General features: G+C 34.1%; 4 protein-coding genes across 4 annotated transcripts; 3 read left to right on the top strand and 1 right to left on the bottom strand.

Annotated features, from left to right (window-relative positions):
- The first annotated feature begins 667 nt into the window (after positions 1-667).
- Positions 668-3655, top strand: LOC134246839 (uncharacterized). Its single transcript, XM_062729185.1, has 7 exons — positions 668-1129; positions 1387-1567; positions 1690-1776; positions 1884-1940; positions 2037-2215; positions 2310-2513; positions 3585-3655. Exons 1-7 carry the CDS (start codon positions 985-987, stop codon positions 3599-3601), a joined length of 870 nt encoding a protein of 289 aa, XP_062585169.1. The 5' UTR covers positions 668-984; the 3' UTR covers positions 3602-3655.
- On the top strand, positions 3642-4958 carry LOC134246837 (DNA polymerase III PolC-type-like). Its single transcript, XM_062729182.1, has 4 exons — positions 3642-3777; positions 3863-4006; positions 4101-4841; positions 4954-4958. Exons 1-4 carry the CDS (start codon positions 3642-3644, stop codon positions 4956-4958), a joined length of 1026 nt encoding a protein of 341 aa, XP_062585166.1.
- A 1020-nt stretch (positions 4959-5978) lies between these two features.
- On the top strand, positions 5979-9079 carry LOC134246838 (uncharacterized). The gene is made up of 7 exons (XM_062729184.1): positions 5979-6554; positions 6812-6992; positions 7115-7201; positions 7309-7365; positions 7462-7640; positions 7735-7938; positions 9009-9079. Exons 1-7 carry the CDS (start codon positions 6083-6085, stop codon positions 9023-9025), a joined length of 1197 nt encoding a protein of 398 aa, XP_062585168.1. The 5' UTR covers positions 5979-6082; the 3' UTR covers positions 9026-9079.
- A 7425-nt stretch (positions 9080-16504) lies between these two features.
- LOC134246836 (zinc finger protein 862-like) lies at positions 16505-19877 on the bottom strand. Its single transcript, XM_062729181.1, has 2 exons — positions 19743-19877; positions 16505-18419 (listed from the first exon to the last, which is right to left on the bottom strand). Exons 1-2 carry the CDS (start codon positions 19832-19834, stop codon positions 16505-16507), a joined length of 2007 nt encoding a protein of 668 aa, XP_062585165.1. The 5' UTR covers positions 19835-19877.
- Positions 19878-25245: the final 5368 nt, after the last annotated feature.

The raw sequence follows: 25245 nt of genomic DNA, 5'->3' as shown, positions 1-25245 counted from the left end.
AACATAGAAGTAAGGACAATATAAAGAACGATAAAAGCTCAAGTGTAATGTAATAAAGACGAATACGAAAACAATAAAGTGACATATAATTACAACAATAACAAAGCATAAAGAAGTAGGCAGAATAAGAATAAAAGCAAGATACATAGACTTTTGGCGGTAATTCCCTTCCATACAAAAGACGCCTAAGTTTAGGAATACCATTGCTCCATTATTATGCGCTACACTATAAGACTATGAACTAAATATCGACGATTTTTTTTGGGGGGGGGGGGGGTTATTGAAAATAAAATAATCACAGGTCATTCTACTCAGAATATCAATAATATCATAGCTAGTGTTTGAATGTATTTCTATTTTCTGCTCTTTTCGAAAATTACTAAAATCATGTCTATGAACATAAACAAATTTCAGATTTCTCCGGTTTAAGGTATCCGATCCACAATTCGCCTCTATGAAATCGGCCGACTTCGGAACATGTCGTACAAGATCGGAAAACTAAACGTTCCATATATTTTTTTTTTTTAATTTACAAAAATACATTATTTATATTATTCTAAGTAAACGTTGAAACGTATGAATATGACTATGAAATAATCCAAGCTTTAAATTTAAAAATAACGCGCACGAGAATTCTCGAGACTGTCAATTTCCGTCATGGCGCCAGTGAAAAGAAGACGGAACAAACTCGGGCGGTTCAAAAGTCAGCCGGGAATACAGCCAAAAGTCAGTGAAAACAAAAAGAAAAATGTGATCGAAGAACATAATTATACATCAGAACATATTTGTACAAGTTTCAACGGCTGTGATGTATGCTGTCCAGGGCTAAGTAAGTTGAATGCAGCGAAGAAAATCAACACGAACAGTTTGAAACTAAAAGGAAGACGTATTGTGGAATTTAACATACTCATTGAAGGTCTTGCGAACTGTAAGAAATTTTTTTGTGGTCCTTTATTTCTTTCCCCTCAAACAGTAAAAGCAGAAATGAAAGTGGGACTTTCGGGGTATTTATATGTGCAATGTACCTACTGCGGTAATGTAAACAGAGTACCCTATGGGAAAAAACAGAAGAAGGTAAAAGGCAAGAGAGGAATGCCCAGCTTCTGCGTGAATACTAAACTCGGTGCAGGTAGTTATTGTTTATATATTTACTATATTATTATGTTTATTCACCAATCAAGGGCCCACGGGGGGCATGAACAATTTTTACAAAATGATAACATTGATTACAATTCTATATTAAGGATAATGTAACATGACTAGTGATTAAGTTTATAAAATTAAACAAAGTGAGCCAAGTTTCTTGTGATTTTTTTTACACTAGGATATAAAACTTCCATGTAGATAGATGGGTTTCTTATAAATTTATGAATTTCTTTTTGATAGCAATGATTGATTCAGTTGGTGGTCCACAGAGGATGAACAATTTTCTTGCAACACTCAATCTGCCAACAATTAATAATAAAAACCTTAAAGTTATGGAACGCAGAGCTGGTGAGATGATTGAGAAATTTGCAGATGAAAATATGAGAAATGAAAGTCAAAAGGCATTCAGAGAGGAAATGGGGTATGTATACTTGTATAAAATGTTATTATTACTAATGAAAGCATACTTTTGAATATTTATCTTCCTTTTATTTAATTTTTTGATGACTTTTTAAAATTCATTATATGTTTGGCTAATTTCAGAGAAGTTGCAGCACAGGAGATGGATTCAAATGCAGATTTTTATGATAAAGAACTTGGTGTCGCAATAATTGAAGATGAATTTGAAGGGTAAATATTTGAAGTTCGAGCATATAATATATTTGATTGAAAGAGTATATACTGTTTCCCAAGAATCATTTTCTTTTTTATTTTTAAAATCCATATGTTATTTGTAGAGATCCATCACTCATTGAAAAATGCAATATGGGAGCATTTGATTTACTGACTGAGAGGTAAATAAATCTGTATTTCAATTTGGGTACTATTTTAGCTGATAGTCACATACATCAAGAACCTATATAATATGTCAGTTGTAACCATGCTTTCAGTAATAGTACATCCCCTCAACTTCCTGCCAAACCAATGCCAGTAGTGAAAAAAGTTGGTGTTGACAGAACTGCATCAGCCAAAACAAAAAAGAAAATTATATTCCCCTCAAAGACACGATCAGGAATGACAGTAGCAGCTGATCATGCTTGGCAAAAGAGAGGTTATGACAGCTTAACAGGTATTTTGTTGAAACTATTCCAACATTTGTATAATTAATTATAATGCTTATGTAGATATGGGCTGTAACAAAATCATGTATTTCTTTGTAATAGGACATACTTACCTGATAAGTAAAAGGAACAAAGTATTAAAGACAGTTATCAAGCATCGGTCATGTGCAACATGCAAATGGTGGAAAAGAAATAGGCCAGGTCAGAGAATAAGGTCTCACAGATGTGTTTGGAACCACCGAGGCAGTGCTAAGATGATGGAGAGTGAGGCTGGACTACTTGCACTGAAAGAAATGACCAGTCAAGGTACACCAGTTGAGATTATTGAAGGTGATGGGGAAAACACTCTAATCGCCCGTCTAAAGAGTCAGTGTGGTCTGTCAGTTGTGAAAAGACTTGACAAAAATCATTGTGTTAAAAATATTATAAAAACTTTTTATGAACTTCGCAATTCGAAAGTGGTCAAAATTTCCAATCAGGTCATACAGCATTTAGCAAAGTGCATCAAATACATATTTGCGAAGAATCAAGGTGATGAAGAGGGAATGCGAGAAAATTTGGTAGCATTGGTTCCACATCAGTTTGGTGACCACAGCAAATGTCATGGGAGGTTTTGTGGGTATAAACGTAAACCTAATGAAACTTACATTCATAGAAGTTTGCCATATAAAGTACCGTTGCAGGATCCATTGTTACGTCATAGTCTTGATGAAATTTTTGCTCCAATCATTGCCAAAAGTGCTTCATATGTAGAATTAGGGTCAAGTCAGGCATGTGAACATGCCAATAGAGAGACATGTCTTAGAGTTCCGAAGCATCTCCATTATGGCGAAAGTGAGAGTTTAGATTTTAGAGTGAAAGCAACAGCAGCATATATTAATAAGGGTAGAAAGTACTTGTCAGAGGTATATTGTTCATGGTTCAGTTCTTTCTTTTCTGTTGTTTATTGAAATTTCTGGTGATACAAGTTGGAATTTTGAAAGGTACTTCTGTTCTTGTTATTTCTTGTTGGGATTGGTTGAAATGTTGACATTTGTTAATTTTCTTTGTTCTGCCATTCTGCGTTTACTTTTTCAGACACTAAAGATCTGGTATTGTTGAAGCACTAATATAATAACTTCTATTTATTACATGTTTACAATTACTGGGAATTTCCGGTAGGATATTACTTATGTGATAAATGTTTGATACAACATTTTGATGAAGTTACAACATATTTTCTGCATTTTTATCAAAATAACAATAAGACTCAAAAATAGGACACTAAGAATTTGTTGGGAAATAAAGATCATGACTCATGAGAAATTAAATTTAATCTATAAAAATTTACTACAATAATGTTGTGAACTCAAGTATTTTATTTTGTAATACATACAGACTTTCGTCAACAATGACCTGTCTCCTGGACACTTCTCCGAGTCCTATGCAGAGAAGATGGACGCTGACAGGATGAAGAGGATGGAGCGGGCCAGGTTACCAGAGAGAAAGAGAAGAAGGCTGACGTTGAAGGAAGAGAGAGCAACCTCAAAGGGAGGAAATGAAGCAATGGAAGGATTGTCCTATCAGTCTGGTTTGTCATTTTTCAGATGCAGAAATTTTCACAATTATTTTAGTATGTACAGTGTACAATATAAAAACATTTTTTTTTGTTTTAGAAATAGGACTTTCTGTCAATGATAAAGAAGATATAGAAAGTATCCCTGAGCCTGTGCCAAAACCAAGCTTTTGCTCCTCCACAAAGTTGAAGCACTGCCCTTCACCAAATGTTGTCATTTTAGATCTGGAAACCACTGGCCTGAGTAAATATTTTTTTAAAAATATTTATTTAAAATACTCTATGTAATCAGATAAGATTGGACTACCATAAAAATTTGCATCCATATTTTTTTTCAGTTCAGCATGGCATTGTGCCCCACATCACCCAGATTGCTGCTGTAAATAGGAATATAAAGGAGCAGTTCTCCAGATATGTGGCTCCAGACCTGCCCATTACACCAATGGCGGAAAAGGTCACCAACATAACCTGGAGTGGTGGAGTTCTATGTTACCGTGGTGAGCCAGTTGATTTTGTGAGAGTAAAGTCGGCACTGGAGGGTTTCTTGGAGTGGTTAGAGAAATTTCCCAGCATAGTAATGGTAGCACACAATGGCCGAACATTCGATTTTCGAGTATTATGCAGGGCATTTCATAGATGTGGTTTGCAAGAGAGATTTTGCTCTAATGTTGCAGCATTTTGTGACTCGCTTACTCTTTTCAGACAAAAGTACCCTAAACTTGATAAGTATAAGCAAGAATTTCTGGCACAGCATTTTTGTGGTCATACTTACAATGCCCATAATGCTCTTGATGATGTTGTCATGCTAGATGAAATTATTGAAGCAGGACTTATCTCTGTTTCAGACTTTAAAAAACATTCGTATGATACAGATTGCCAATTTCTTCAAGAAGAATTTAATTCTTGTAAATCAAAAAATGTTGCTTCACTTCGCCCTCTTATTGGTGAAAAAGTAATGAAATCCTGCACGGTAGAAAATATTGCTGGATCTGGACTGAATCTGGGTCATTTGAGACTGATATTCAAGAGAAGTGGTGAAGATGGACTGGTTAATGTGTTTTCTATGAAAAATAGTTTAGGTAAGGAAAACCAAGAGTCACATCAGACAAAAAGGTGTTGGGAGAATGTATTCCAAAACTGTGTGCATATTTTAGCAAATGATATGTTATTATGTGTAAAATTGTAAAATAGCTTAGGGAAGCCAAGAGTCACATCAGACAAAAAAGTGTTGGGAGAATGTATTCCAAAACTTTGTGCATATTTTAGCAAATGATATGTTATTATGTGTAAAATTGTAAAATAGTTTAGAGAAACCAAGAGTCACGTCAGACAAAAGAGTGTTAGGAGAATGTATTCCAAAACTATGTGCATATTTTAGCAATTGATATGTTATTATGTGTAAAATTGTATAATCAACGTCAAATGTCCATTCAAGCAATACAAACTTGGAACAGAGCAAACATTGATATATTAATATTTTAGACAGATATTTCTATGATTTATTAGCTTGAAATTTGAGAGAAATACATTTAGTGTTGTGAAAATATCAGGTTGAAACCGTAGAAAATTTGTTTACTTTACTTTCTCGAAAAGTTGCTTATGAGTTATCTCCCTTTGTGAGTTGTTGCCCCTGATGACCTATTTATTTTTAACTACTGTTGCTGCCCTATAGATTAAACACAAAAGAAAATATTGCTTCCAGTTATATAAGAGAATTATAAATTATTCAAATTAACCAAAATTGTTAATTTTTTAACGACCAAAAATGTGGGTTTTTTTGTATAATTTCACTTGCAGAAATTGTAAATGTTGAATTTTTTTTTGTTTTTCATGTATTTATATATAAATGATAAAATACAACAGGTATTTAAATTGACTTTTATTGTTTTTAATACATTTCTGTCATTTTATGAATGCTGTGAATCAAATTTTAAAAATTTTGAAAACATCCAGAGTTATCTCTCCTTATGAGTTATCACCCTTGATGACCTAGTTTTTGTATCCCCCATGGGGTGATCATCAATACTCAATAAATAAATCATATGCTTTCCATGTATCAATTTTTATTGAATTTTGTTTCGTATACCTTATGGTATCCGATCCACAATTCGCCTCTATGAAATCGGCCGACTTCGGAACATGTCGTACAAGATCGGAAAACTAAACGTTCCATATATTTTTTTTTTTTTAATTTACAAAAATACATTATTTATATTATTCTAAGTAAACGTTGAAACGTATGAATATGACTATGAAATAACCCAAGCTTTAAATTTAAAAATAACGCGCACGAGAATTCTCGAGACTGTCAATTTCCGTCATGGCGCCAGTGAAAAGAAGACGGAACAAACTCGGGCGGTTCAAAAGTCAGCCGGGAATACAGCCAAAAGTCAGTGAAAACAAAAAGAAAAATGTGATCGAAGAACATAATTATACATCAGAACATATTTGTACAAGTTTCAACGGCTGTGATGTATGCTGTCCAGGGCTAAGTAAGTTGAATGCAGCGAAGAAAATCAACACGAACAGTTTGAAACTAAAAGGAAGACGTATTGTGGAATTTAACATACTCATTGAAGGTCTTGCGAACTGTAAGAAATTTTTTTGTGGTCCTTTATTTCTTTCCCCTCAAACAGTAAAAGCAGAAATGAAAGTGGGACTTTCGGGGTATTTATATGTGCAATGTACCTACTGCGGTAATGTAAACAGAGTACCCTATGGGAAAAAACAGAAGAAGGTAAAAGGCAAGAGAGGAATGCCCAGCTTCTGCGTGAATACTAAACTCGGTGCAGGTAGTTATTGTTTATATATTTACTATATTATTATGTTTATTCACCAATCAAGGGCCCACGGGGGGCATGAACAATTTTTACAAAATGATAACATTGATTACAATTCTATATTAAGGATAATGTAACATGACTAGTGATTAAGTTTATAAAATTAAACAAAGTGAGCCAAGTTTCTTGTGATTTTTTTTACACTAGGATATAAAACTTCCATGTAGATAGATGGGTTTCTTATAAATTTATGAATTTCTTTTTGATAGCAATGATTGATTCAGTTGGTGGTCCACAGAGGATGAACAATTTTCTTGCAACACTCAATCTGCCAACAATTAATAATAAAAACCTTAAAGTTATGGAACGCAGAGCTGGTGAGATGATTGAGAAATTTGCAGATGAAAATATGAGAAATGAAAGTCAAAAGGCATTCAGAGAGGAAATGGGGTATGTATACTTGTATAAAATGTTATTATTACTAATGAAAGCATACTTTTGAATATTTATCTTCCTTTTATTTAATTTTTTGATGACTTTTTAAAATTCATTATATGTTTGGCTAATTTCAGAGAAGTTGCAGCACAGGAGATGGATTCAAATGCAGATTTTTATGATAAAGAACTTGGTGTCGCAATAATTGAAGATGAATTTGAAGGGTAAATATTTGAAGTTCGAGCATATAATATATTTGATTGAAAGAGTATATACTGTTTCCCAAGAATCATTTTCTTTTTTATTTTTAAAATCCATATGTTATTTGTAGAGATCCATCACTCATTGAAAAATGCAATATGGGAGCATTTGATTTACTGACTGAGAGGTAAATAAATCTGTATTTCAATTTGGGTACTATTTTAGCTGATAGTCACATACATCAAGAACCTATATAATATGTCAGTTGTAACCATGCTTTCAGTAATAGTACATCCCCTCAACTTCCTGCCAAACCAATGCCAGTAGTGAAAAAAGTTGGTGTTGACAGAACTGCATCAGCCAAAACAAAAAAGAAAATTATATTCCCCTCAAAGACACGATCAGGAATGACAGTAGCAGCTGATCATGCTTGGCAAAAGAGAGGTTATGACAGCTTAACAGGTATTTTGTTGAAACTATTCCAACATTTGTATAATTAATTATAATGCTTATGTAGATATGGGCTGTAACAAAATCATGTATTTCTTTGTAATAGGACATACTTACCTGATAAGTAAAAGGAACAAAGTATTAAAGACAGTTATCAAGCATCGGTCATGTGCAACATGCAAATGGTGGAAAAGAAATAGGCCAGGTCAGAGAATAAGGTCTCACAGATGTGTTTGGAACCACCGAGGCAGTGCTAAGATGATGGAGAGTGAGGCTGGACTACTTGCACTGAAAGAAATGACCAGTCAAGGTACACCAGTTGAGATTATTGAAGGTGATGGGGAAACACTCTAATCGCCCGTCTAAAGAGTCAGTGTGGTCTGTCAGTTGTGAAAAGACTTGACAAAAATCATTGTGTTAAAAATATTATAAAAACTTTTTATGAACTTCGCAATTCGAAAGTGGTCAAAATTTCCAATCAGGTCATACAGCATTTAGCAAAGTGCATCAAATACATATTTGCGAAGAATCAAGGTGATGAAGAGGGAATGCGAGAAAATTTGGTAGCATTGGTTCCACATCAGTTTGGTGACCACAGCAAATGTCATGGGAGGTTTTGTGGGTATAAACGTAAACCTAATGAAACTTACATTCATAGAAGTTTGCCATATAAAGTACCGTTGCAGGATCCATTGTTACGTCATAGTCTTGATGAAATTTTTGCTCCAATCATTGCCAAAAGTGCTTCATATGTAGAATTAGGGTCAAGTCAGGCATGTGAACATGCCAATAGAGAGACATGTCTTAGAGTTCCGAAGCATCTCCATTATGGCGAAAGTGAGAGTTTAGATTTTAGAGTGAAAGCAACAGCAGCATATATTAATAAGGGTAGAAAGTACTTGTCAGAGGTATATTGTTCATGGTTCAGTTCTTTCTTTTCTGTTGTTTATTGAAATTTCTGGTGATACAAGTTGGAATTTTGAAAGGTACTTCTGTTCTTGTTATTTCTTGTTGGGATTGGTTGAAATGTTGACATTTGTTAATTTTCTTTGTTCTGCCATTCTGCGTTTACTTTTTCAGACACTAAAGATCTGGTATTGTTGAAGCACTAATATAATAACTTCTATTTATTACATGTTTACAATTACTGGGAATTTCCGGTAGGATATTACTTATGTGATAAATGTTTGATACAACATTTTGATGAAGTTACAACATATTTTCTGCATTTTTATCAAAATAACAATAAGACTCAAAAATAGGACACTAAGAATTTGTTGGGAAATAAAGATCATGACTCATGAGAAATTAAATTTAATCTATAAAAATTTACTACAATAATGTTGTGAACTCAAGTATTTTATTTTGTAATACATACAGACTTTCGTCAACAATGACCTGTCTCCTGGACACTTCTCCGAGTCCTATGCAGAGAAGATGGACGCTGACAGGATGAAGAGGATGGAGCGGGCCAGGTTACCAGAGAGAAAGAGAAGAAGGCTGACGTTGAAGGAAGAGAGAGCAACCTCAAAGGGAGGAAATGAAGCAATGGAAGGATTGTCCTATCAGTCTGGTTTGTCATTTTTCAGATGCAGAAATTTTCACAATTATTTTAGTATGTACAGTGTACAATATAAAAACATTTTTTTTTGTTTTAGAAATAGGACTTTCTGTCAATGATAAAGAAGATATAGAAAGTATCCCTGAGCCTGTGCCAAAACCAAGCTTTTGCTCCTCCACAAAGTTGAAGCACTGCCCTTCACCAAATGTTGTCATTTTAGATCTGGAAACCACTGGCCTGAGTAAATATTTTTTTAAAAATATTTATTTAAAATACTCTATGTAATCAGATAAGATTGGACTACCATAAAAATTTGCATCCATATTTTTTTTCAGTTCAGCATGGCATTGTGCCCCACATCACCCAGATTGCTGCTGTAAATAGGAATATAAAGGAGCAGTTCTCCAGATATGTGGCTCCAGACCTGCCCATTACACCAATGGCGGAAAAGGTCACCAACATAACCTGGAGTGGTGGAGTTCTATGTTACCGTGGTGAGCCAGTTGATTTTGTGAGAGTAAAGTCGGCACTGGAGGGTTTCTTGGAGTGGTTAGAGAAATTTCCCAGCATAGTAATGGTAGCACACAATGGCCGAACATTCGATTTTCGAGTATTATGCAGGGCATTTCATAGATGTGGTTTGCAAGAGAGATTTTGCTCTAATGTTGCAGCATTTTGTGACTCGCTTACTCTTTTCAGACAAAAGTACCCTAAACTTGATAAGTATAAGCAAGAATTTCTGGCACAGCATTTTTGTGGTCATACTTACAATGCCCATAATGCTCTTGATGATGTTGTCATGCTAGATGAAATTATTGAAGCAGGACTTATCTCTGTTTCAGACTTTAAAAAACATTCGTATGATACAGATTGCCAATTTCTTCAAGAAGAATTTAATTCTTGTAAATCAAAAAATGTTGCTTCACTTCGCCCTCTTATTGGTGAAAAAGTAATGAAATCCTGCACGGTAGAAAATATTGCTGGATCTGGACTGAATCTGGGTCATTTGAGACTGATATTCAAGAGAAGTGGTGAAGATGGACTGGTTAATGTGTTTTCTATGAAAAATAGTTTAGGTAAGGAAAACCAAGAGTCACATCAGACAAAAAGGTGTTGGGAGAATGTATTCCAAAACTGTGTGCATATTTTAGCAAATGATATGTTATTATGTGTAAAATTGTAAAATAGCTTAGGGAAGCCAAGAGTCACATCAGACAAAAAAGTGTTGGGAGAATGTATTCCAAAACTTTGTGCATATTTTAGCAAATGATATGTTATTATGTGTAAAATTGTAAAATAGTTTAGAGAAACCAAGAGTCACGTCAGACAAAAGAGTGTTAGGAGAATGTATTCCAAAACTATGTGCATATTTTAGCAATTGATATGTTATTATGTGTAAAATTGTATAATCAACGTCAAATGTCCATTCAAGCAATACAAACTTGGAACAGAGCAAACATTGATATATTAATATTTTAGACAGATATTTCTATGATTTATTAGCTTGAAATTTGAGAGAAATACATTTAGTGTTGTGAAAATATCAGGTTGAAACCGTAGAAAATTTGTTTACTTTACTTTCTCGAAAAGTTGCTTATGAGTTATCTCCCTTTGTGAGTTGTTGCCCCTGATGACCTATTTATTTTTAACTACTGTTGCTGCCCTATAGATTAAACACAAAAGAAAATATTGCTTCCAGTTATATAAGAGAATTATAAATTATTCAAATTAACCAAAATTGTTAATTTTTTAACGACCAAAAATGTGGGTTTTTTTGTATAATTTCACTTGCAGAAATTGTAAATGTTGAATTTTTTTTTGTTTTTCATGTATTTATATATAAATGATAAAATACAACAGGTATTTAAATTGACTTTTATTGTTTTTAATACATTTCTGTCATTTTATGAATGCTGTGAATCAAATTTTAAAAATTTTGAAAACATCCAGAGTTATCTCTCCTTATGAGTTATCACCCTTGATGACCTAGTTTTTGTATCCCCCATGGGGTGATCATCAATACTCAATAAATAAATCATATGCTTTCCATGTATCAATTTTTATTGAATTATGGATCGGATACCTTAAATAAAACACAAACACAAATATGGGCCCTTAAAATATCTGAACACACAACACAGAAATTAACTTATTTTAATCAGCAAGTTCCCATGATTCAAGTTTTCAGAAATTGTGTAACCGTTCGGTTTTCCTCAGGTAAGTTTGGTGTGGAGTGGAGCTTATGAAGCGGATGAGAAGCCCCGAGGGAGACGCTTTTAGTTTACATACTACCTATATACACAGGATGTTGTAACCTGAGAGTATTACCTGTATGCGTTTTCCTACGACATTGTAAAACGAAGCCGTTTTTTTTCATGTGTAGCTCATGAATTGAAATGCATGAAATAAAGAATGTTTTTGTTGCAGTTAGAATCCTTTTAAAATTTTTTGTTTCAAATAAATATTTTCAATAATTCGACAATTTTAATATACTGTGTTTTTCTTAATCAAATTTTATAACAAAAATACATTTTTTTTACCACCAAAATCTGTCGTTGTAATCTGGCGACAAAAAGGGAAGTGATTCAAATTACATGTCTTGTCCATATGCTAAACATGCTAAACGAAAGAAGAAAGTGGATCATAAACAAGTCTCTCGATAAATAACAATTAAACTTACATGTAGACAAAATCCAAAAAATGGTCAATAAACTGATAAATCAGCAGTAGTTTTATTCGCTAGACTTAATAAATTGATATACAGATCAAAAAGGAGGAAAAACGATCATGCTCGTGCCTTAATATTGTGATATTTTTCTTCTCTCTATCTCCTCTCTCTCTCTCTTTCAATCTTCTAACTGGTACAGATATAAACTGACACGAAATAACATAGTAATGGATCATTATTTGATTTAATTAATATCAAATACTTCATTAATTTGTTTTAAAAGTTTTTTTTTTAACTTTTATTCTTTTTATACACTCCGTTTAAAAAAAGCAACAATAATTTGACACAAATTCCAAAATGCTAATATCGCATCTGAAAATGATATCGATGAAATAATAATGAAACAATGAAATAATGAATCAAATGTGTTGTTGAATGTTAGACAACAATGTGCACATCCAGCGAGCATTACCCAAGGTATACTAATAGACAGGTGTGAAACCCCCAGGGCATGTCGTTTCCTGCTCAGACACTGCTAATCCCTATACACAGGAAATGATCGCGGCTAATACTTAATACACAAAAAATCACAGACACCGGTCAAAGATAACAAAAATATATTTTTTTTTGCGTTGAATATTTATGAATATAAACTGTAATTTCGTCTGTGAAGTTTATCATTACACCTACACATCCTATCTTATCTATTGAACACGAAAATCGAGGAATATTAAAATTAAAATGAAAGACATTGTTTTAAAAAGTAATACATGTTAATCATGTTAATATGAAGGTGAAAACATTATTTTTTCTTGATCTCTTGTATAAAGTTCACGTGCTCAAAGTTAACTCTCGTCATCGAATGCTTTCGGATCCGGTCATTTGGCAATTTGAGAAAAATGCCTGCACATTTATGTAAAAGAGGTAAATAAAATAAAGTAAAGTTTTCTTAATTTGGTTTCAACAGAACATAAACGATGAGAAATAAAGAAAAATAAAACTTTTTCTTGATATCTTGGATAAAGAAAATTTAAGTTCACGTGCCCTCTACATGTAATTGCAAACGCTCGTCATCGAATGTTTTCCATAATTTGACACTTTAAGAAAAAGCCTGTACATTTTATATACAATAAATCGAAATTAATTAATAAACAATATGAAGATGTACATTTTTAAAAAGATGTACATCTTTTTTTTCAAATGAATGCTGAAAATCGTTTATCGAAACTTAAAAACAGTCCGAGTTCAACATTTATTACAGTTTGCTTATCATATGAAAATTAAAAAAAACAACAACTAAATTTCTAGTATTTAATTTTGTTTCTTGATAGATTCTTAACAATACAAAACAATTAACCAATTGCAAAGACGTAACAATTTAATATAATTTTCTATTCAATTTCAAGGATTGTTATGTAATCTTAAGAAATAAAAATAAACTTATTTTTTCTTAGTTTAAATTCTATTCAAAAATTTATTAATAAACACACGTTTTTTTTTGTTGTTGTTGTTTTTTTTTTTTTTTTTTGGTTACGGGGAAAATTCGCAAATTACAATTCGGGGATATAACTCACGTTTTTTTACGATACTAATTGTCAGTAATTGATAGATGATTTAACCGCGGCGGGGACAGGTAAGTAATGAATTTCCCGCGGAGGGAACGCGGTTTACCTGTCTTACCTGGCCAAATACCGCGTTGTGATTATACCGCGGCGGGGACGCGGGGATCCATTTCCGCGTTGTGTACTGTACATTCTTTTTTACTTTAAAGTGATCCAATGTGTAATATAAATTTATATACCACATTCGCTTCAAATTAAAAGAATTTAAATGAAAAAACTGTTAATAATAATAGCATAATCTTACCAAATCAATATTTTGAAAGAAAATAAAAAAAAATCCATTTCATATAAAATGTAGATTTTCATATTTTATGTGTAACACTTTTAATCATCAAGTTAGTTAGTCTCTAACTTTTTAATGGGACTCTCTCTCTCTCTCTCTCTCTCTCTCTCTCTCTCTCTCTCTCTCTCTCTCTCTCTCTCTCTCTCTCTCTCTCTCTCTCTCTCTCTCTCTCTCTCTCTCTCTCTATATATATATATATATATATATATATATATATATATATATATATATATATGTGTAAGACTCCAAAGTCCGATGGTGACGCCAAAGTCCGATGGTCTCGCCAAACCCCGATGGTCTGCGCCAAACCCCGATGGCTCGCTGTCTTTATGGACGCCAAAGTCCGATGGTCACGCCAAAGTCCGATGGCTCGTTTCCTATGAGACGCGCGACGCTAAAGTGCGATGGTCTGACACGCCGAAGTCCGATGGTGTGGATGAACAGTTAACGTTTATGACGTCACAATAATCCGACGTCAATCCTTGATGCCGTTTCTTGCATTCAAAAGCCATCATTTCTGTATTCGTCCTCGAATACAATTTTATAATTGATTTTGCTTATTGCTAGCACCTTTAAGAGATATTAGGGTTAGTCCTCGCACACTACTCGATTGATTAGGGTTTGTCCTTGCATTGCACAACCCGAGTGATTTAAGGTTAATCCTCGCACCCAAGTGGAGTGATTTAGGGTTAGTCCTGCACCAACTCAAGATATTTAGGTTATTCTTAATACACACTTTTTGAGCGTTAGTCTCGCACCTTCCTGAGAGTTAAGGGTTAGTTTTCGCATTTATTTATATTTATTTTTTTACCTTTGCACGTCGCGGCATCGCAGGTTTGGACGCAGTGCTACTATGACGTCATAAACGTTAATTGTTTTCCGCACCGTCGGACTTTGTCGTGTCAAACCATCGGGGTTTGGCGCAGACCATCGGACTTTGGCGTGACCATCGGACTTTGGAGTTCTATCGCACTTTGGAGTCCTACATATATATATATATATATATATATATATATATATATATATATATATATATATATATATATATATATATATATATATATATATATATATATATATATATATATATATATATATATATAAGAAACAAGCTGTTTACTTTTCAATGTCTAACTGAATACATACCCATAATTACTTATTCTTTATACTTAATTTACAGAATGGATCACATTCCCCGTCTATCAGAAATCCTATATGCACATCTGAGTCGTAAGACAGGAACACCGAGTAAAGTGGCCATCAGAAGGGATGTAACGGATATTGATGACTTACTGCTTAGAAATAATTTTATGTGTAAATGTTATACCTGTCAGGGAAAACGCGACCCTTGTTCAAAAAGAACCATGCTTAGCGGTAGTTATAGGGAGGGGTTCAGGTTTGATACATCGGACCAGGATTACATGGCATGGTCTTCTTGTAATAAACTAATAAATGATATTTCTCAACTAAGAAATTTCAATTCATCAAAACATCATAATATTATACTGACGGAGGACACAGATACATCTCCAGGTTTTATTAGACTACAGCTAGTGTTAAATCCAGGATCTGAGAAGGGCACACATTTGATATGCTAAAAAGGGCACTTTCCGTCGCGGCAAGGCAATCTCAGGGCACTTTTATTTTATCGTAGTATAAATTAATAAATAATCCTTTAGCCTTTTAACAAGTTAAAACATGTTGCTCCCTTTTTTCAACTTTTCAACCTTGTGAAATGAGAAAACAGAAGTGTTTATTCACAATGATTTTATTAAATCTATATTTTTTTTAACATTGCATATTTCAACAGAGACAATATATTAATAATTAATATGAAAAATGGCACATATGAACATGATGAATATGACTTATTTCATTACAATTAAATAAACTATGCATCTTAACATTTATAATATAGAAAGACACTTCAATTCATTCTAGCTACTATTAAATTATTAAAACAAAAAAAAATAAATAATGCATCATAACATTATAAAAGAGAGACACTTCAATTCATACTAGCTACTATTACTATACATTATTTTAAATAATGATAAAATGTCTTTGTCACTTAGATACTATTACCTAGATAAGACAATACTTGAAGGACAATTCAGAGTAGTTAATAAATAATCAGGCATGTTATAAATAAATACATTTTTAAAAATATCACATTTCATTTCAAATGAGGTAGATAATCAATACATATTATGCATGTGTTAACTTTGAAAGACATAGAGTATTTGCACAAATCTAAAAACCAAGTAGACTAGTTTTAAATATTTTTCAGAAAACAAAATAAATAGGTCACATGTCATAAAATAAAATATCAATAAAATCTTTTTAAAAACTGTCAACTTTAAGAACATATATCACAACTGACAAGAGTTTCTTTTCTCACTGTAAATAAGAACTAACTGTCACATCTTATTCAGGCACAGATTCACTTGGAACTTGAAGGCTGGACTCTGAGGATTCTTCTATTCTTCTTACTCAGATAGAGTTTCACAACCTTTTCCAGGTCTAGGTCTTCAACTGAGTTGGTGTTGAGGCCCACAGTCAACAGCTTACTGACAGTGTTTACAGATAAACGGTTCCTGTGAGTGGTTACTGTGAGCTTCACTCTGCTGAAAACCCTCTCTACTGCAGAAGTGGAGATGATCAGTGACTCTGCAATAGCCAACAGCCTCCTGATGTTTGGAAACATTTCTCCAGTTGTTGCTCTTGCCTTTGTCAGGGTGTCTAGCAAGTACTTTGGGGTGCACACCTCCAGGCTGCTCCTAAAAACTCTTTCATTTCACTCCACTCATGTAATGTGAGTTCCTCGTCCAGGTTGAAGTGGTTTGCTAGGGAGGAAAGAGCTGCATCCCCATAGAAAGCAAGGTTGTTTGGGTCAACTGCACTGAGGTTGAGAACAGAAAGGCTGTCAATCAGGGAGGAATTCTCCAGTCTGTCCTCAATGTTGCTCGTCAGGTTGTCGATGAACTGGTTTTTGGCTGCCTGAATTGTCTGGTGAGTGTCATCCTTGGTCGCAATTCCCAAACTCTGTGCAACAGATGGAACTTTGCTTGTAAAGGGAGGGTCTCTCTCTTTCATTTTCCTAAGGGTTGAAAGTGTTGCTGTTACCCTCGATTCAATAATTGAAAGATCCACATCTTCCCTTTCGAATGTCCTGGTAAGGGAGGCCAAGGATGTGCAAATGTCACAAAGGAGATGGATAAAGTACAGCTTGTCATAGTTTTTTAGCATCTTAAGGAGGCTGCTTGCTGGGGTTCCCTTTCCATCTCTAATGACTTTATCCCGTCCTGAGGCAACCGCATTTTCAAGATCAGTCAGTATGGGTGCATACAACTTCCTAACAGTCTGAACAGCTGCCTCATGACTTAACCATCTTGTGTGTACAGCCCTCTTCACCGTGATGTTGTTTTGGTTTTCTAACTCTCCCGTCTCCCTCATCAAATTCTGAATGGCCTGCAAGCTCTCTGAACGGACTGTGCTGTAATGGTAGTACTTAAAAAGTGCTGTGAGCAGCTCATCTGTGTTGCTTATCATGGGGATGGACTTGAAGGCCTTTGATACAGCAAGCTGCAGTCGATGATTCATGCAATGAAGATGCAGAACTTCTGGGTTGTCATGTTGAAGTTTGGCAACCACCCCATTTCTCTTCCCCACCATTACTGCAGGCCCATCACTGGCAAAGGATGTCATCTTTCGCAGGGGTATTTCCTTGGAGGCAAGATAACCCTTCATTGCGGAGTAAATGGTCTCAGCTTCCCCATTTGAAAGTTTAACATCCTGGAGAAATGCCAGCCTGGATGCTCCGTTGTCGACAAATCTGCACACCATGGCCAAATGTTTCCTGGCACTGATGTCCGTGTACTCGTCCACCATCAAACCATAGGACTCGCTTGTCTTAATACTTTCAGACACTCTGGTCTCAACAACTTCTGCCTGGCAGTCGAGGAACTCTGTGGCTGTGGCTGCACTTCTGTAAGTTGCATTCTTTGTGTTGGGCAGATGTTGGAGATTTGTGGCTCCTAGTGCGATGCAAAGATCCATCAATGGCTCGTACAGGGTCAGGTATGGTAGATTATGCTGGATCAGGAAGTACAAGACTTTCTGGGCATCCTTTAAGGCCTGGATTTCTTTCTTGTTCATGGTCTCAAATGCTGCCTCAATGCCTTTGTCCATTGCCATCTCTTTGAACACTGCATCTTTGTGCATCTCAGATGACTCGTGCTTGGTGACAACATCTAGGCGGGTGGAAACACAACCTGTAGTATTCCAGACCTTGCTGTTGTTACGGCCTTTGGTGTCCCATTTACGGCAGAGGCTGCAGTACATAGCATCAAAGGAAAAACCATCACTGCTGTACTCCACTTCATTGATGAGCCAGGGTCGGTTGATCTGCCAATTAGGGTCAAAGTTCATCTTGTGTCCCGAGTTGTTTCTGGTACGGTCAGTCACTGGGCTAGATGTAGCATGGGTCCTGGAATCGTGAAGGTTAGGGAGGGCACTTGACTCTGTCCTAGACTCTAAAGGGGTGCTTGGCTCTGCAGTTGAATCTAGAAGATCGATGTCTGGCAGTGGCATTGGTGAAGAACACATCTCCTCCTCCTGGGATTCATCAGCTCTCGAGAGGGATGGTGATTCTGGCCTGAAATATTTTAAAAATTCATTAATTTTTTGTCTTAAAACTGCATAACTATAGTATATGTTGCCCTCAGTAATATGGTATCTAATACTAATAGTGTGACAAACTGAATCATGTAATTACATAATTTTATACGGTATACCATGTTATTGTGAATAAATAATTGTGACCTAATGAAACATAATAATAAGACTCCACTGGTGCATAATTAATGCTCTATTCATAATCCCTTGATCATGCCCAAATGAAAATGACATCAATATTCTTTTGATAAAATTGTACACCAAATTTCATTTCAATACGTGCCACCTGACCTCTGCAATAGACCCTTTTTCCTATGAATCTTTTGCTTAAGAGTTTTTCCCCTTAGCCATCATATTGTAGCCTAGGGAAATATTCCTAGATCCCTTCAAGAAGTTCAATTTGTTAAACTAGTTACTGAGGTAAACTTAAAGATAACACTATTTTTCTTATGAGTAGCGAAATATGTCATAGGAAAAGGGTCTATTGTTAAAGCAAATGAACGAAAATTGATGATGGACAAATCAACCAAAAGCAGCAAAGCAATATGCCCTCTCTTCTTTGAGGGGGACATAATTATTCTGAGTGAAAAGCTTTAGCAGGTTCCGTATTGTCTTGGATATGGATTGAGTAATTCTATATACCTAAAAACATTCGACTTTCACACATTTGAGATATCTCGCTATTTGCTGGGATATCTCTAATTTTATTAACATACACTCCGGGACTTGGGTGCTAATTGACACCTTTGTTGTTCCCAATCTTTATTTCAACACACATTCATTAATCATAATCACTTATAACAATTGTTAATAACATATCTTTTACCTTTTCTGTAACTCTTCTCAATCTAAATTACCATATTTATTCACAATGACATGGTGTAATATTATAATATAAATATAGATTATAGTATAACTACAAATAATTAAGACAAATAATGCAGTGTTGATCATATATATAAATATATGTAGATTGTTAAAAATATCATCTTGAAATAGTCTTTTCAATAATCATGATTATGAACTCTTGAACTTTGAACATTGACCTCGACCAGCTGATTGTAGTACTTGTAGACCTAGTGCAAGGAATTTGATTATCATTTATCAAAAATATAAACTGAAACAGAATCACGGTTGTGTGTAAACCTTAATCAATTATAATTATTATGATTTCAAATCATTTTGGAAACCAACAGTGCATCTTTTCTTCGACTTAATTTAGGTCATTCCGATCAGCTGATCGTTTGTATAACGTTAGTTGTTTCGTGAAACAATGTATGATTAACAATTTTCAAGAATATACCTGCTGAAGAATTGGAACAGCCGTCTGCATTGCCTTGCTTGCTTCTCGTTTTCTTCGATTCGCTTGCGTTTGGACCTCTCTGAAGTCGGCATTGTCGTCTTTAAAATTGGGTCAATACAAAAAATTCAATATGGCGTCTCTGTTGATAGTTATTAAAAGTGCCCGTATGTAGGTAAGAGATGCCCGTATATAGATCAACAAGTGCCCGTATATCGACCAAAAAGTGCCCGTATAACAATATTTACCGAGAAAATGGCGGAAATTTTGAATTTATTTTTGGAAAAAAGGGCATGGCGCAGGAAAAAAGGGCATGGCGCTGAGAAAAAAGGGCATGGCGCCGCGCCATGCTAGTTTGCTTTAGATTTAACACTACTACAGCTCTTAACACCACCTTGCTCCGAATCCATCAGATCGTCAATAATTTTTTTCAATGAAAAAACTTATGTATCTAGTTTTTTATGGAGACAAAGACTCTCACAACATAAAAGTCACAGTCTACAAAATATATATCTTCATGGTCCTTGTATGAGTGGTTACCTTGAATCTACTCAATTTGATATAACATTTTGTTTTAGCTGCAAATATTGGCCAAGTACTACAGAAAACTGGATAAAAAGATGCCTTAGGCATATATGGCCCCCTGCAAGTGTGCTTAAAGAGATTCTAAACAATGGTTATCACTGTGTGACTATTGGGAGTAAATGTACTACCAGTAGAAATGATTTAGAGTGGAGATTGTCTTTTTCTCTAGCCGAGCAAAAACTAGTGTACACTATGAATCATACCCAATTTATATGCTATGGTCTTCTTAAAATATTTCTCACTGAAGTAATTAATAAGAACGCAGAAGAACCATTACTGTGTTCTTACTTCATGAAGACTACAATGTTTTGGTTAATGCAAGTTGGACATGTAAACTGGAGTCCTAAATATCTACTGAAATGCTTTTGGCTGTGTTTAAAATATCTCTCTCTCTCTGTGTATCGTGGGAAATTTGCTAACTTTTTTATTCCGCAGAATAATATGTTTTTGAATAAAATTGTCGGTGCTGCGCGTGAATCCCTTCTAGAACAACTTGATCAGTACTACAGATTAGGCGTGTCCTGCTTACTCCTAAGTCCGACAATCAGATCTATCCTTGAACCAGCCCTTTACGATCTATCATTGGTGATCCCCTCATCAGAAGGACATTGTAACGACATTGCATGTAATGATCGTTGTATCTTAATTGAAATTTGGAGTATAAAAATTGATATTAATTTGGCAGCAAAATTTTTATTGTTAAAATCTGTTGACACAGTGTTTCATTTGTCACTGTCACCTTATCAATTATTGACATTTCAATACTGGACAGCTGAGTATCTTGTTCAAGCAGCTTTCATGATTGTAAAAAGTGTCCAATATTTTAAGCATAAATATGTTTACTGTTTGGACAGAAAACTTTGCAACATGTTGAAATTGTCATCACAGATAGGAACTATAATGCTTTTCAATGTATTTGGCTTTGTATTACTATAGGACAGGGAGATATAATGAAGCACTGTGCATAACTAACCTGACAAAACAAAGACTATCCCAGCCCCATGTTATGTATAACGGTATGGGAGACAGATGTAAATATAGGGAATATGTGAGTGACATGTCTTTGTCTAGGAGAATTAAAAATGCTTGGGTATTGTCATTTATACTTGATCCTAGGATATGCTTTATTGAAGAATTAACATTAGAACAGTCCGCCGCAATTCAGCATTCACTTCATTTACATATTCCACCATTTGTAATAGTAGAAATGTTGTCAGTGTTATCTCACTATAGACTAGGTAATAGATCTCAGTGTTTACAGTCACTGACAGACCTACAGACACTGCTGCTCTATGATGATGGATCATACGTTCCCTTCCGTCGCAGAGACATATCCTGGCAGATACTAGGAATCTGTCAGCATGTTGTGGGAGACTTTCACGGAGCGTTACGGTCTTATCAAGAGTCGCTTAAACAGGATCCATCTCATAAATTGCAGAAAGCTACAAAACTTAGAATAGACTGTATACAAAATGAGTTATGTAGAAGAACAATTGAATGATTTTAAATTTCTGATTACCATTTCATTTTTGCAATATATCTGAAAAAACATTCATGTATGCGCAAAGACGCCGCAAAGTACTTTCCAGAATGTCTTGAGAAACCTATCAAAAAGTTAAGGCAAAAACTTTTAATTTACTTTGTTGGTCTGGTACATACTGTAACATCACTTATTTTTGTGGGGTCAAACTTTCGAGGTTTTAGGAAAAAAATATTGGTTCGTGGGGATTTGATTTCGTGGTTGGAGAATGTAAAGTAGGTAATGCGTATGAAATTTTACATTTCGTGGTGGTCATAAATTCGTTGGTCTCTCGATACTTCGAAAACAACGAAAATTAATTCTCATGAAAGTTAGTGATTTCACAGTATCTCTTTATACTTTTTGTTATTCTATTATTTTCGTTTTTTGTTTTGATGATGTATATTTGGACATGACTGTGTGTACTCTACATTGAAAAATAAAAGCAAAGTTTACATTAGGTTTTATACTATCCTGCCATGGTGATTGCGGACGGATTATGTAAATTCACATTTCTGTGAGGAGGGACTTCAGAGATACATGTCAAGGTGTAATCATACTGATATCTTATTGTGAGTCTAAATGATAAGTCTATATGTTGTACATTCTATTAACAAAAAGTAAACCATTTGCTGCTTATAATTCATTAGTCCATTGGTTGGCACATAGTTTACCATAATATCCATGTGTTGTCATGTCCTTACAGACATGTCTTAAGGTAGGACACAATAGGTAGGCCACTTTTTTCTTCAAATTCAATTTTTCTGAAACTTTGATATTTTGTTCTAGGATACAAAATATCTCTTTATATATGATATGAAAGAAATTTAACCGCACATTTTTTGCCCACATAGTCTGAAATATGGTCTATCAGACCCCTGTAAGAAGATTGTGAAATCAGACATTCGACTTGAGAATGAGTCTTATTTTAGAATTATCAATGGATCTATTGCAAAGGATGACTGTACTTACAGCGAATTACGAAATAGTGGTAAAGTTTTCAATAGCTTGCTGGATAGCTCAATAGGGTATAGAATTTGGTCTACCAAGTATCACATTAGGTCTGAATCTAGGTCATGAGGTTACTCAGGTTATCATTAGTTTTTACAGGTAAATGTGAGTTGATTTCAATGTTCTATGAAGCCACGTGTATATGCCAATGTGTTCTGCTGCAAATAAATGCATTATTTTTCTTTAATTGCAATTTTTTCAATAAATTTGCAGAATTAAAGAATGACATATCCCCCTTCTCGTAAAAGTTATTGTCTAACAAGGTTAGGAAGTTAGCTTCCCACTCCAATTCTCTCTCAACTCATTGATTATAAATAAACACATAAATATAATAGTAATATAGATAACACCTAATTTTATAATCATATTGAATTTATTAATTATCAGCATCTCTAAACCAAGTAAATTTCTTTATTTTATTCTTTACATCGTTTCATTATTTTATATACTTTTTATGAAAAAATTAGGAAGATAATTTTATATAATAAAGCAATTACCGTAATCTCACAAACTTACTCAGTGATGAGAGTCTAGAACTAAATTCCTTCTTAAAATGGGCCCCAAACAGTTCAAATTTGCAACTTTTTGCATAATTATAGTTTGATCCCTCCATTCTCAACCTCCCCAATATTTTCTCTTGTATTTGGTTTTCAAATACTTTTTTAAAAGCTTTTAAAATTAATCTAACAAGATTATAAAATCTAATTAAATTACCACGGGTGATGAGATTTTGAAAAGTACAACAAGTAGTGTATTCATAGTTTTGGAAATATATGGATGCAGGATTGAGCAATTTTTCACAGTTTAATCTAAAGCACATGGTGCTGTTGGTGTTGTTTATTGACAAGAATTAATTTTTGTCCTAAAGAAAAAAATTTCTACTCTTAATTTGGAATTGCTTGCAGGTCATGAACATAGATTAAAAAGGTGTTTGTTTCGGAAGTGACAAGACTTTAAAGCAAGTTGAAAGTACAGTACGCAGAAGATTTATGCATTACTGAAAGAGTTGGCATAAAATTCTACTGTAAAAAATATTTGCAATTAAAGAATAATGCATTTATTTACAGCAGAACACATGGGCAGATACATGTGGCTTCATACAACATTGAAATCAACTCACATTTACCTGCAAAAACTAATGATACACCTGAGTAACCTCATGACCTAGATTCAAACCTAATGTGATACTTGTTAGACCAAATCTATACCCTATTGAGCTATTTAGCAAGCTATTGAAAACTTTACCACTATTTCGTAATTCGCTGTAAGGTCAAGATCTAGTAAATGACTTTAGAACTTTTCAGTGCTAAATCCATTATGACGTCATAATCACTTTCAATTTTCTTTTTCCCGTACTTTACGGCTCTTATAGAATTATGTAGAAAATGATGCATTTTCATGGAATTAAATTAAAAATCACATGAAAAGTAGTCCCGATATCTATCTTAAATTTTACATTATTTTAAACTAGAGACTAAGAACATACAAATTACCGTTTTCTGAAAAACTGTAGGCAATTCAGATACATTTTCTTTGTTTGGTATGGAAAAAACTTATACTTTTATGACTGGTTTTCTTAATTTTTCATTGAAAATAACAGTATAAAAAATGGTTCTTCATCTTGTTTTTCTACAATTTATGCCCCGAAACACCTATTTTGACCAAGCTAATGCTATAAAGCATCATTAAAGAAATATATTTCTTAAATTTGATAAATCTGTAGGCCCCTTTCATTTACTAGATCTTGACCTTAACGCTGTATTTTGGGTCTTTTTCGATCACTTCTGTTGATTTTAAACCTTAACTTAATTTTACCTTTATATATTTACTACAGAATTCTGTCAATTTGACACCAAATTTAACTGAAAAAAAATAATTTTAGACTGTAATACAGTAATCAGTTTCATGTGTTTTGTAGACTTTTCAACTAATTTTTCAAGTTGTACATATGGTAAAAACATATTAGAGATTAATTTATAGGGACGTGAAAATATCAAAAAAGGTAATATCTTATGCATACCTTTAATTACATCATTAAAAAGTTTTATTATTTGTAGTTGACTACTTCGATATTGTGTTTGAAGGACAGGTAACTCAGATGTGAAAAATGACCAACTAAGTGCCGATTTATGAGTTATCATTTATAGGAATGACATATAGGCTGCTTCAGCATTGGTATTGTTCCTTACATTGTTTTGTACACAAAAGTGTTGAACAAAAGAATGAGAATGTCTTCACTCTACCTGAAATAACAGGGTCAATTGAATAGGGAATAGACTATATTCAACATTTTTAACCCTCTTTAACAATTGCTATAAAGAAGAAAATATAATGTCATGTTTTTTGTGTGCGCACTTTTGCGCTTCCTATATAAACACATATATTTTTACA

Source organism: Saccostrea cucullata, unplaced genomic scaffold (assembly GCF_032062105.1).
Source record: "Saccostrea cucullata isolate Sc308-1 unplaced genomic scaffold, CSIRO_AGI_Scuc_v1 ctg2818, whole genome shotgun sequence".
Taxonomy (NCBI): Eukaryota; Metazoa; Mollusca; class Bivalvia; order Ostreida; family Ostreidae; genus Saccostrea; species Saccostrea cuccullata.
Note: the sequence above shows the minus strand (reverse complement) of the source record. Positions and strands in the feature narration are given on the sequence as shown.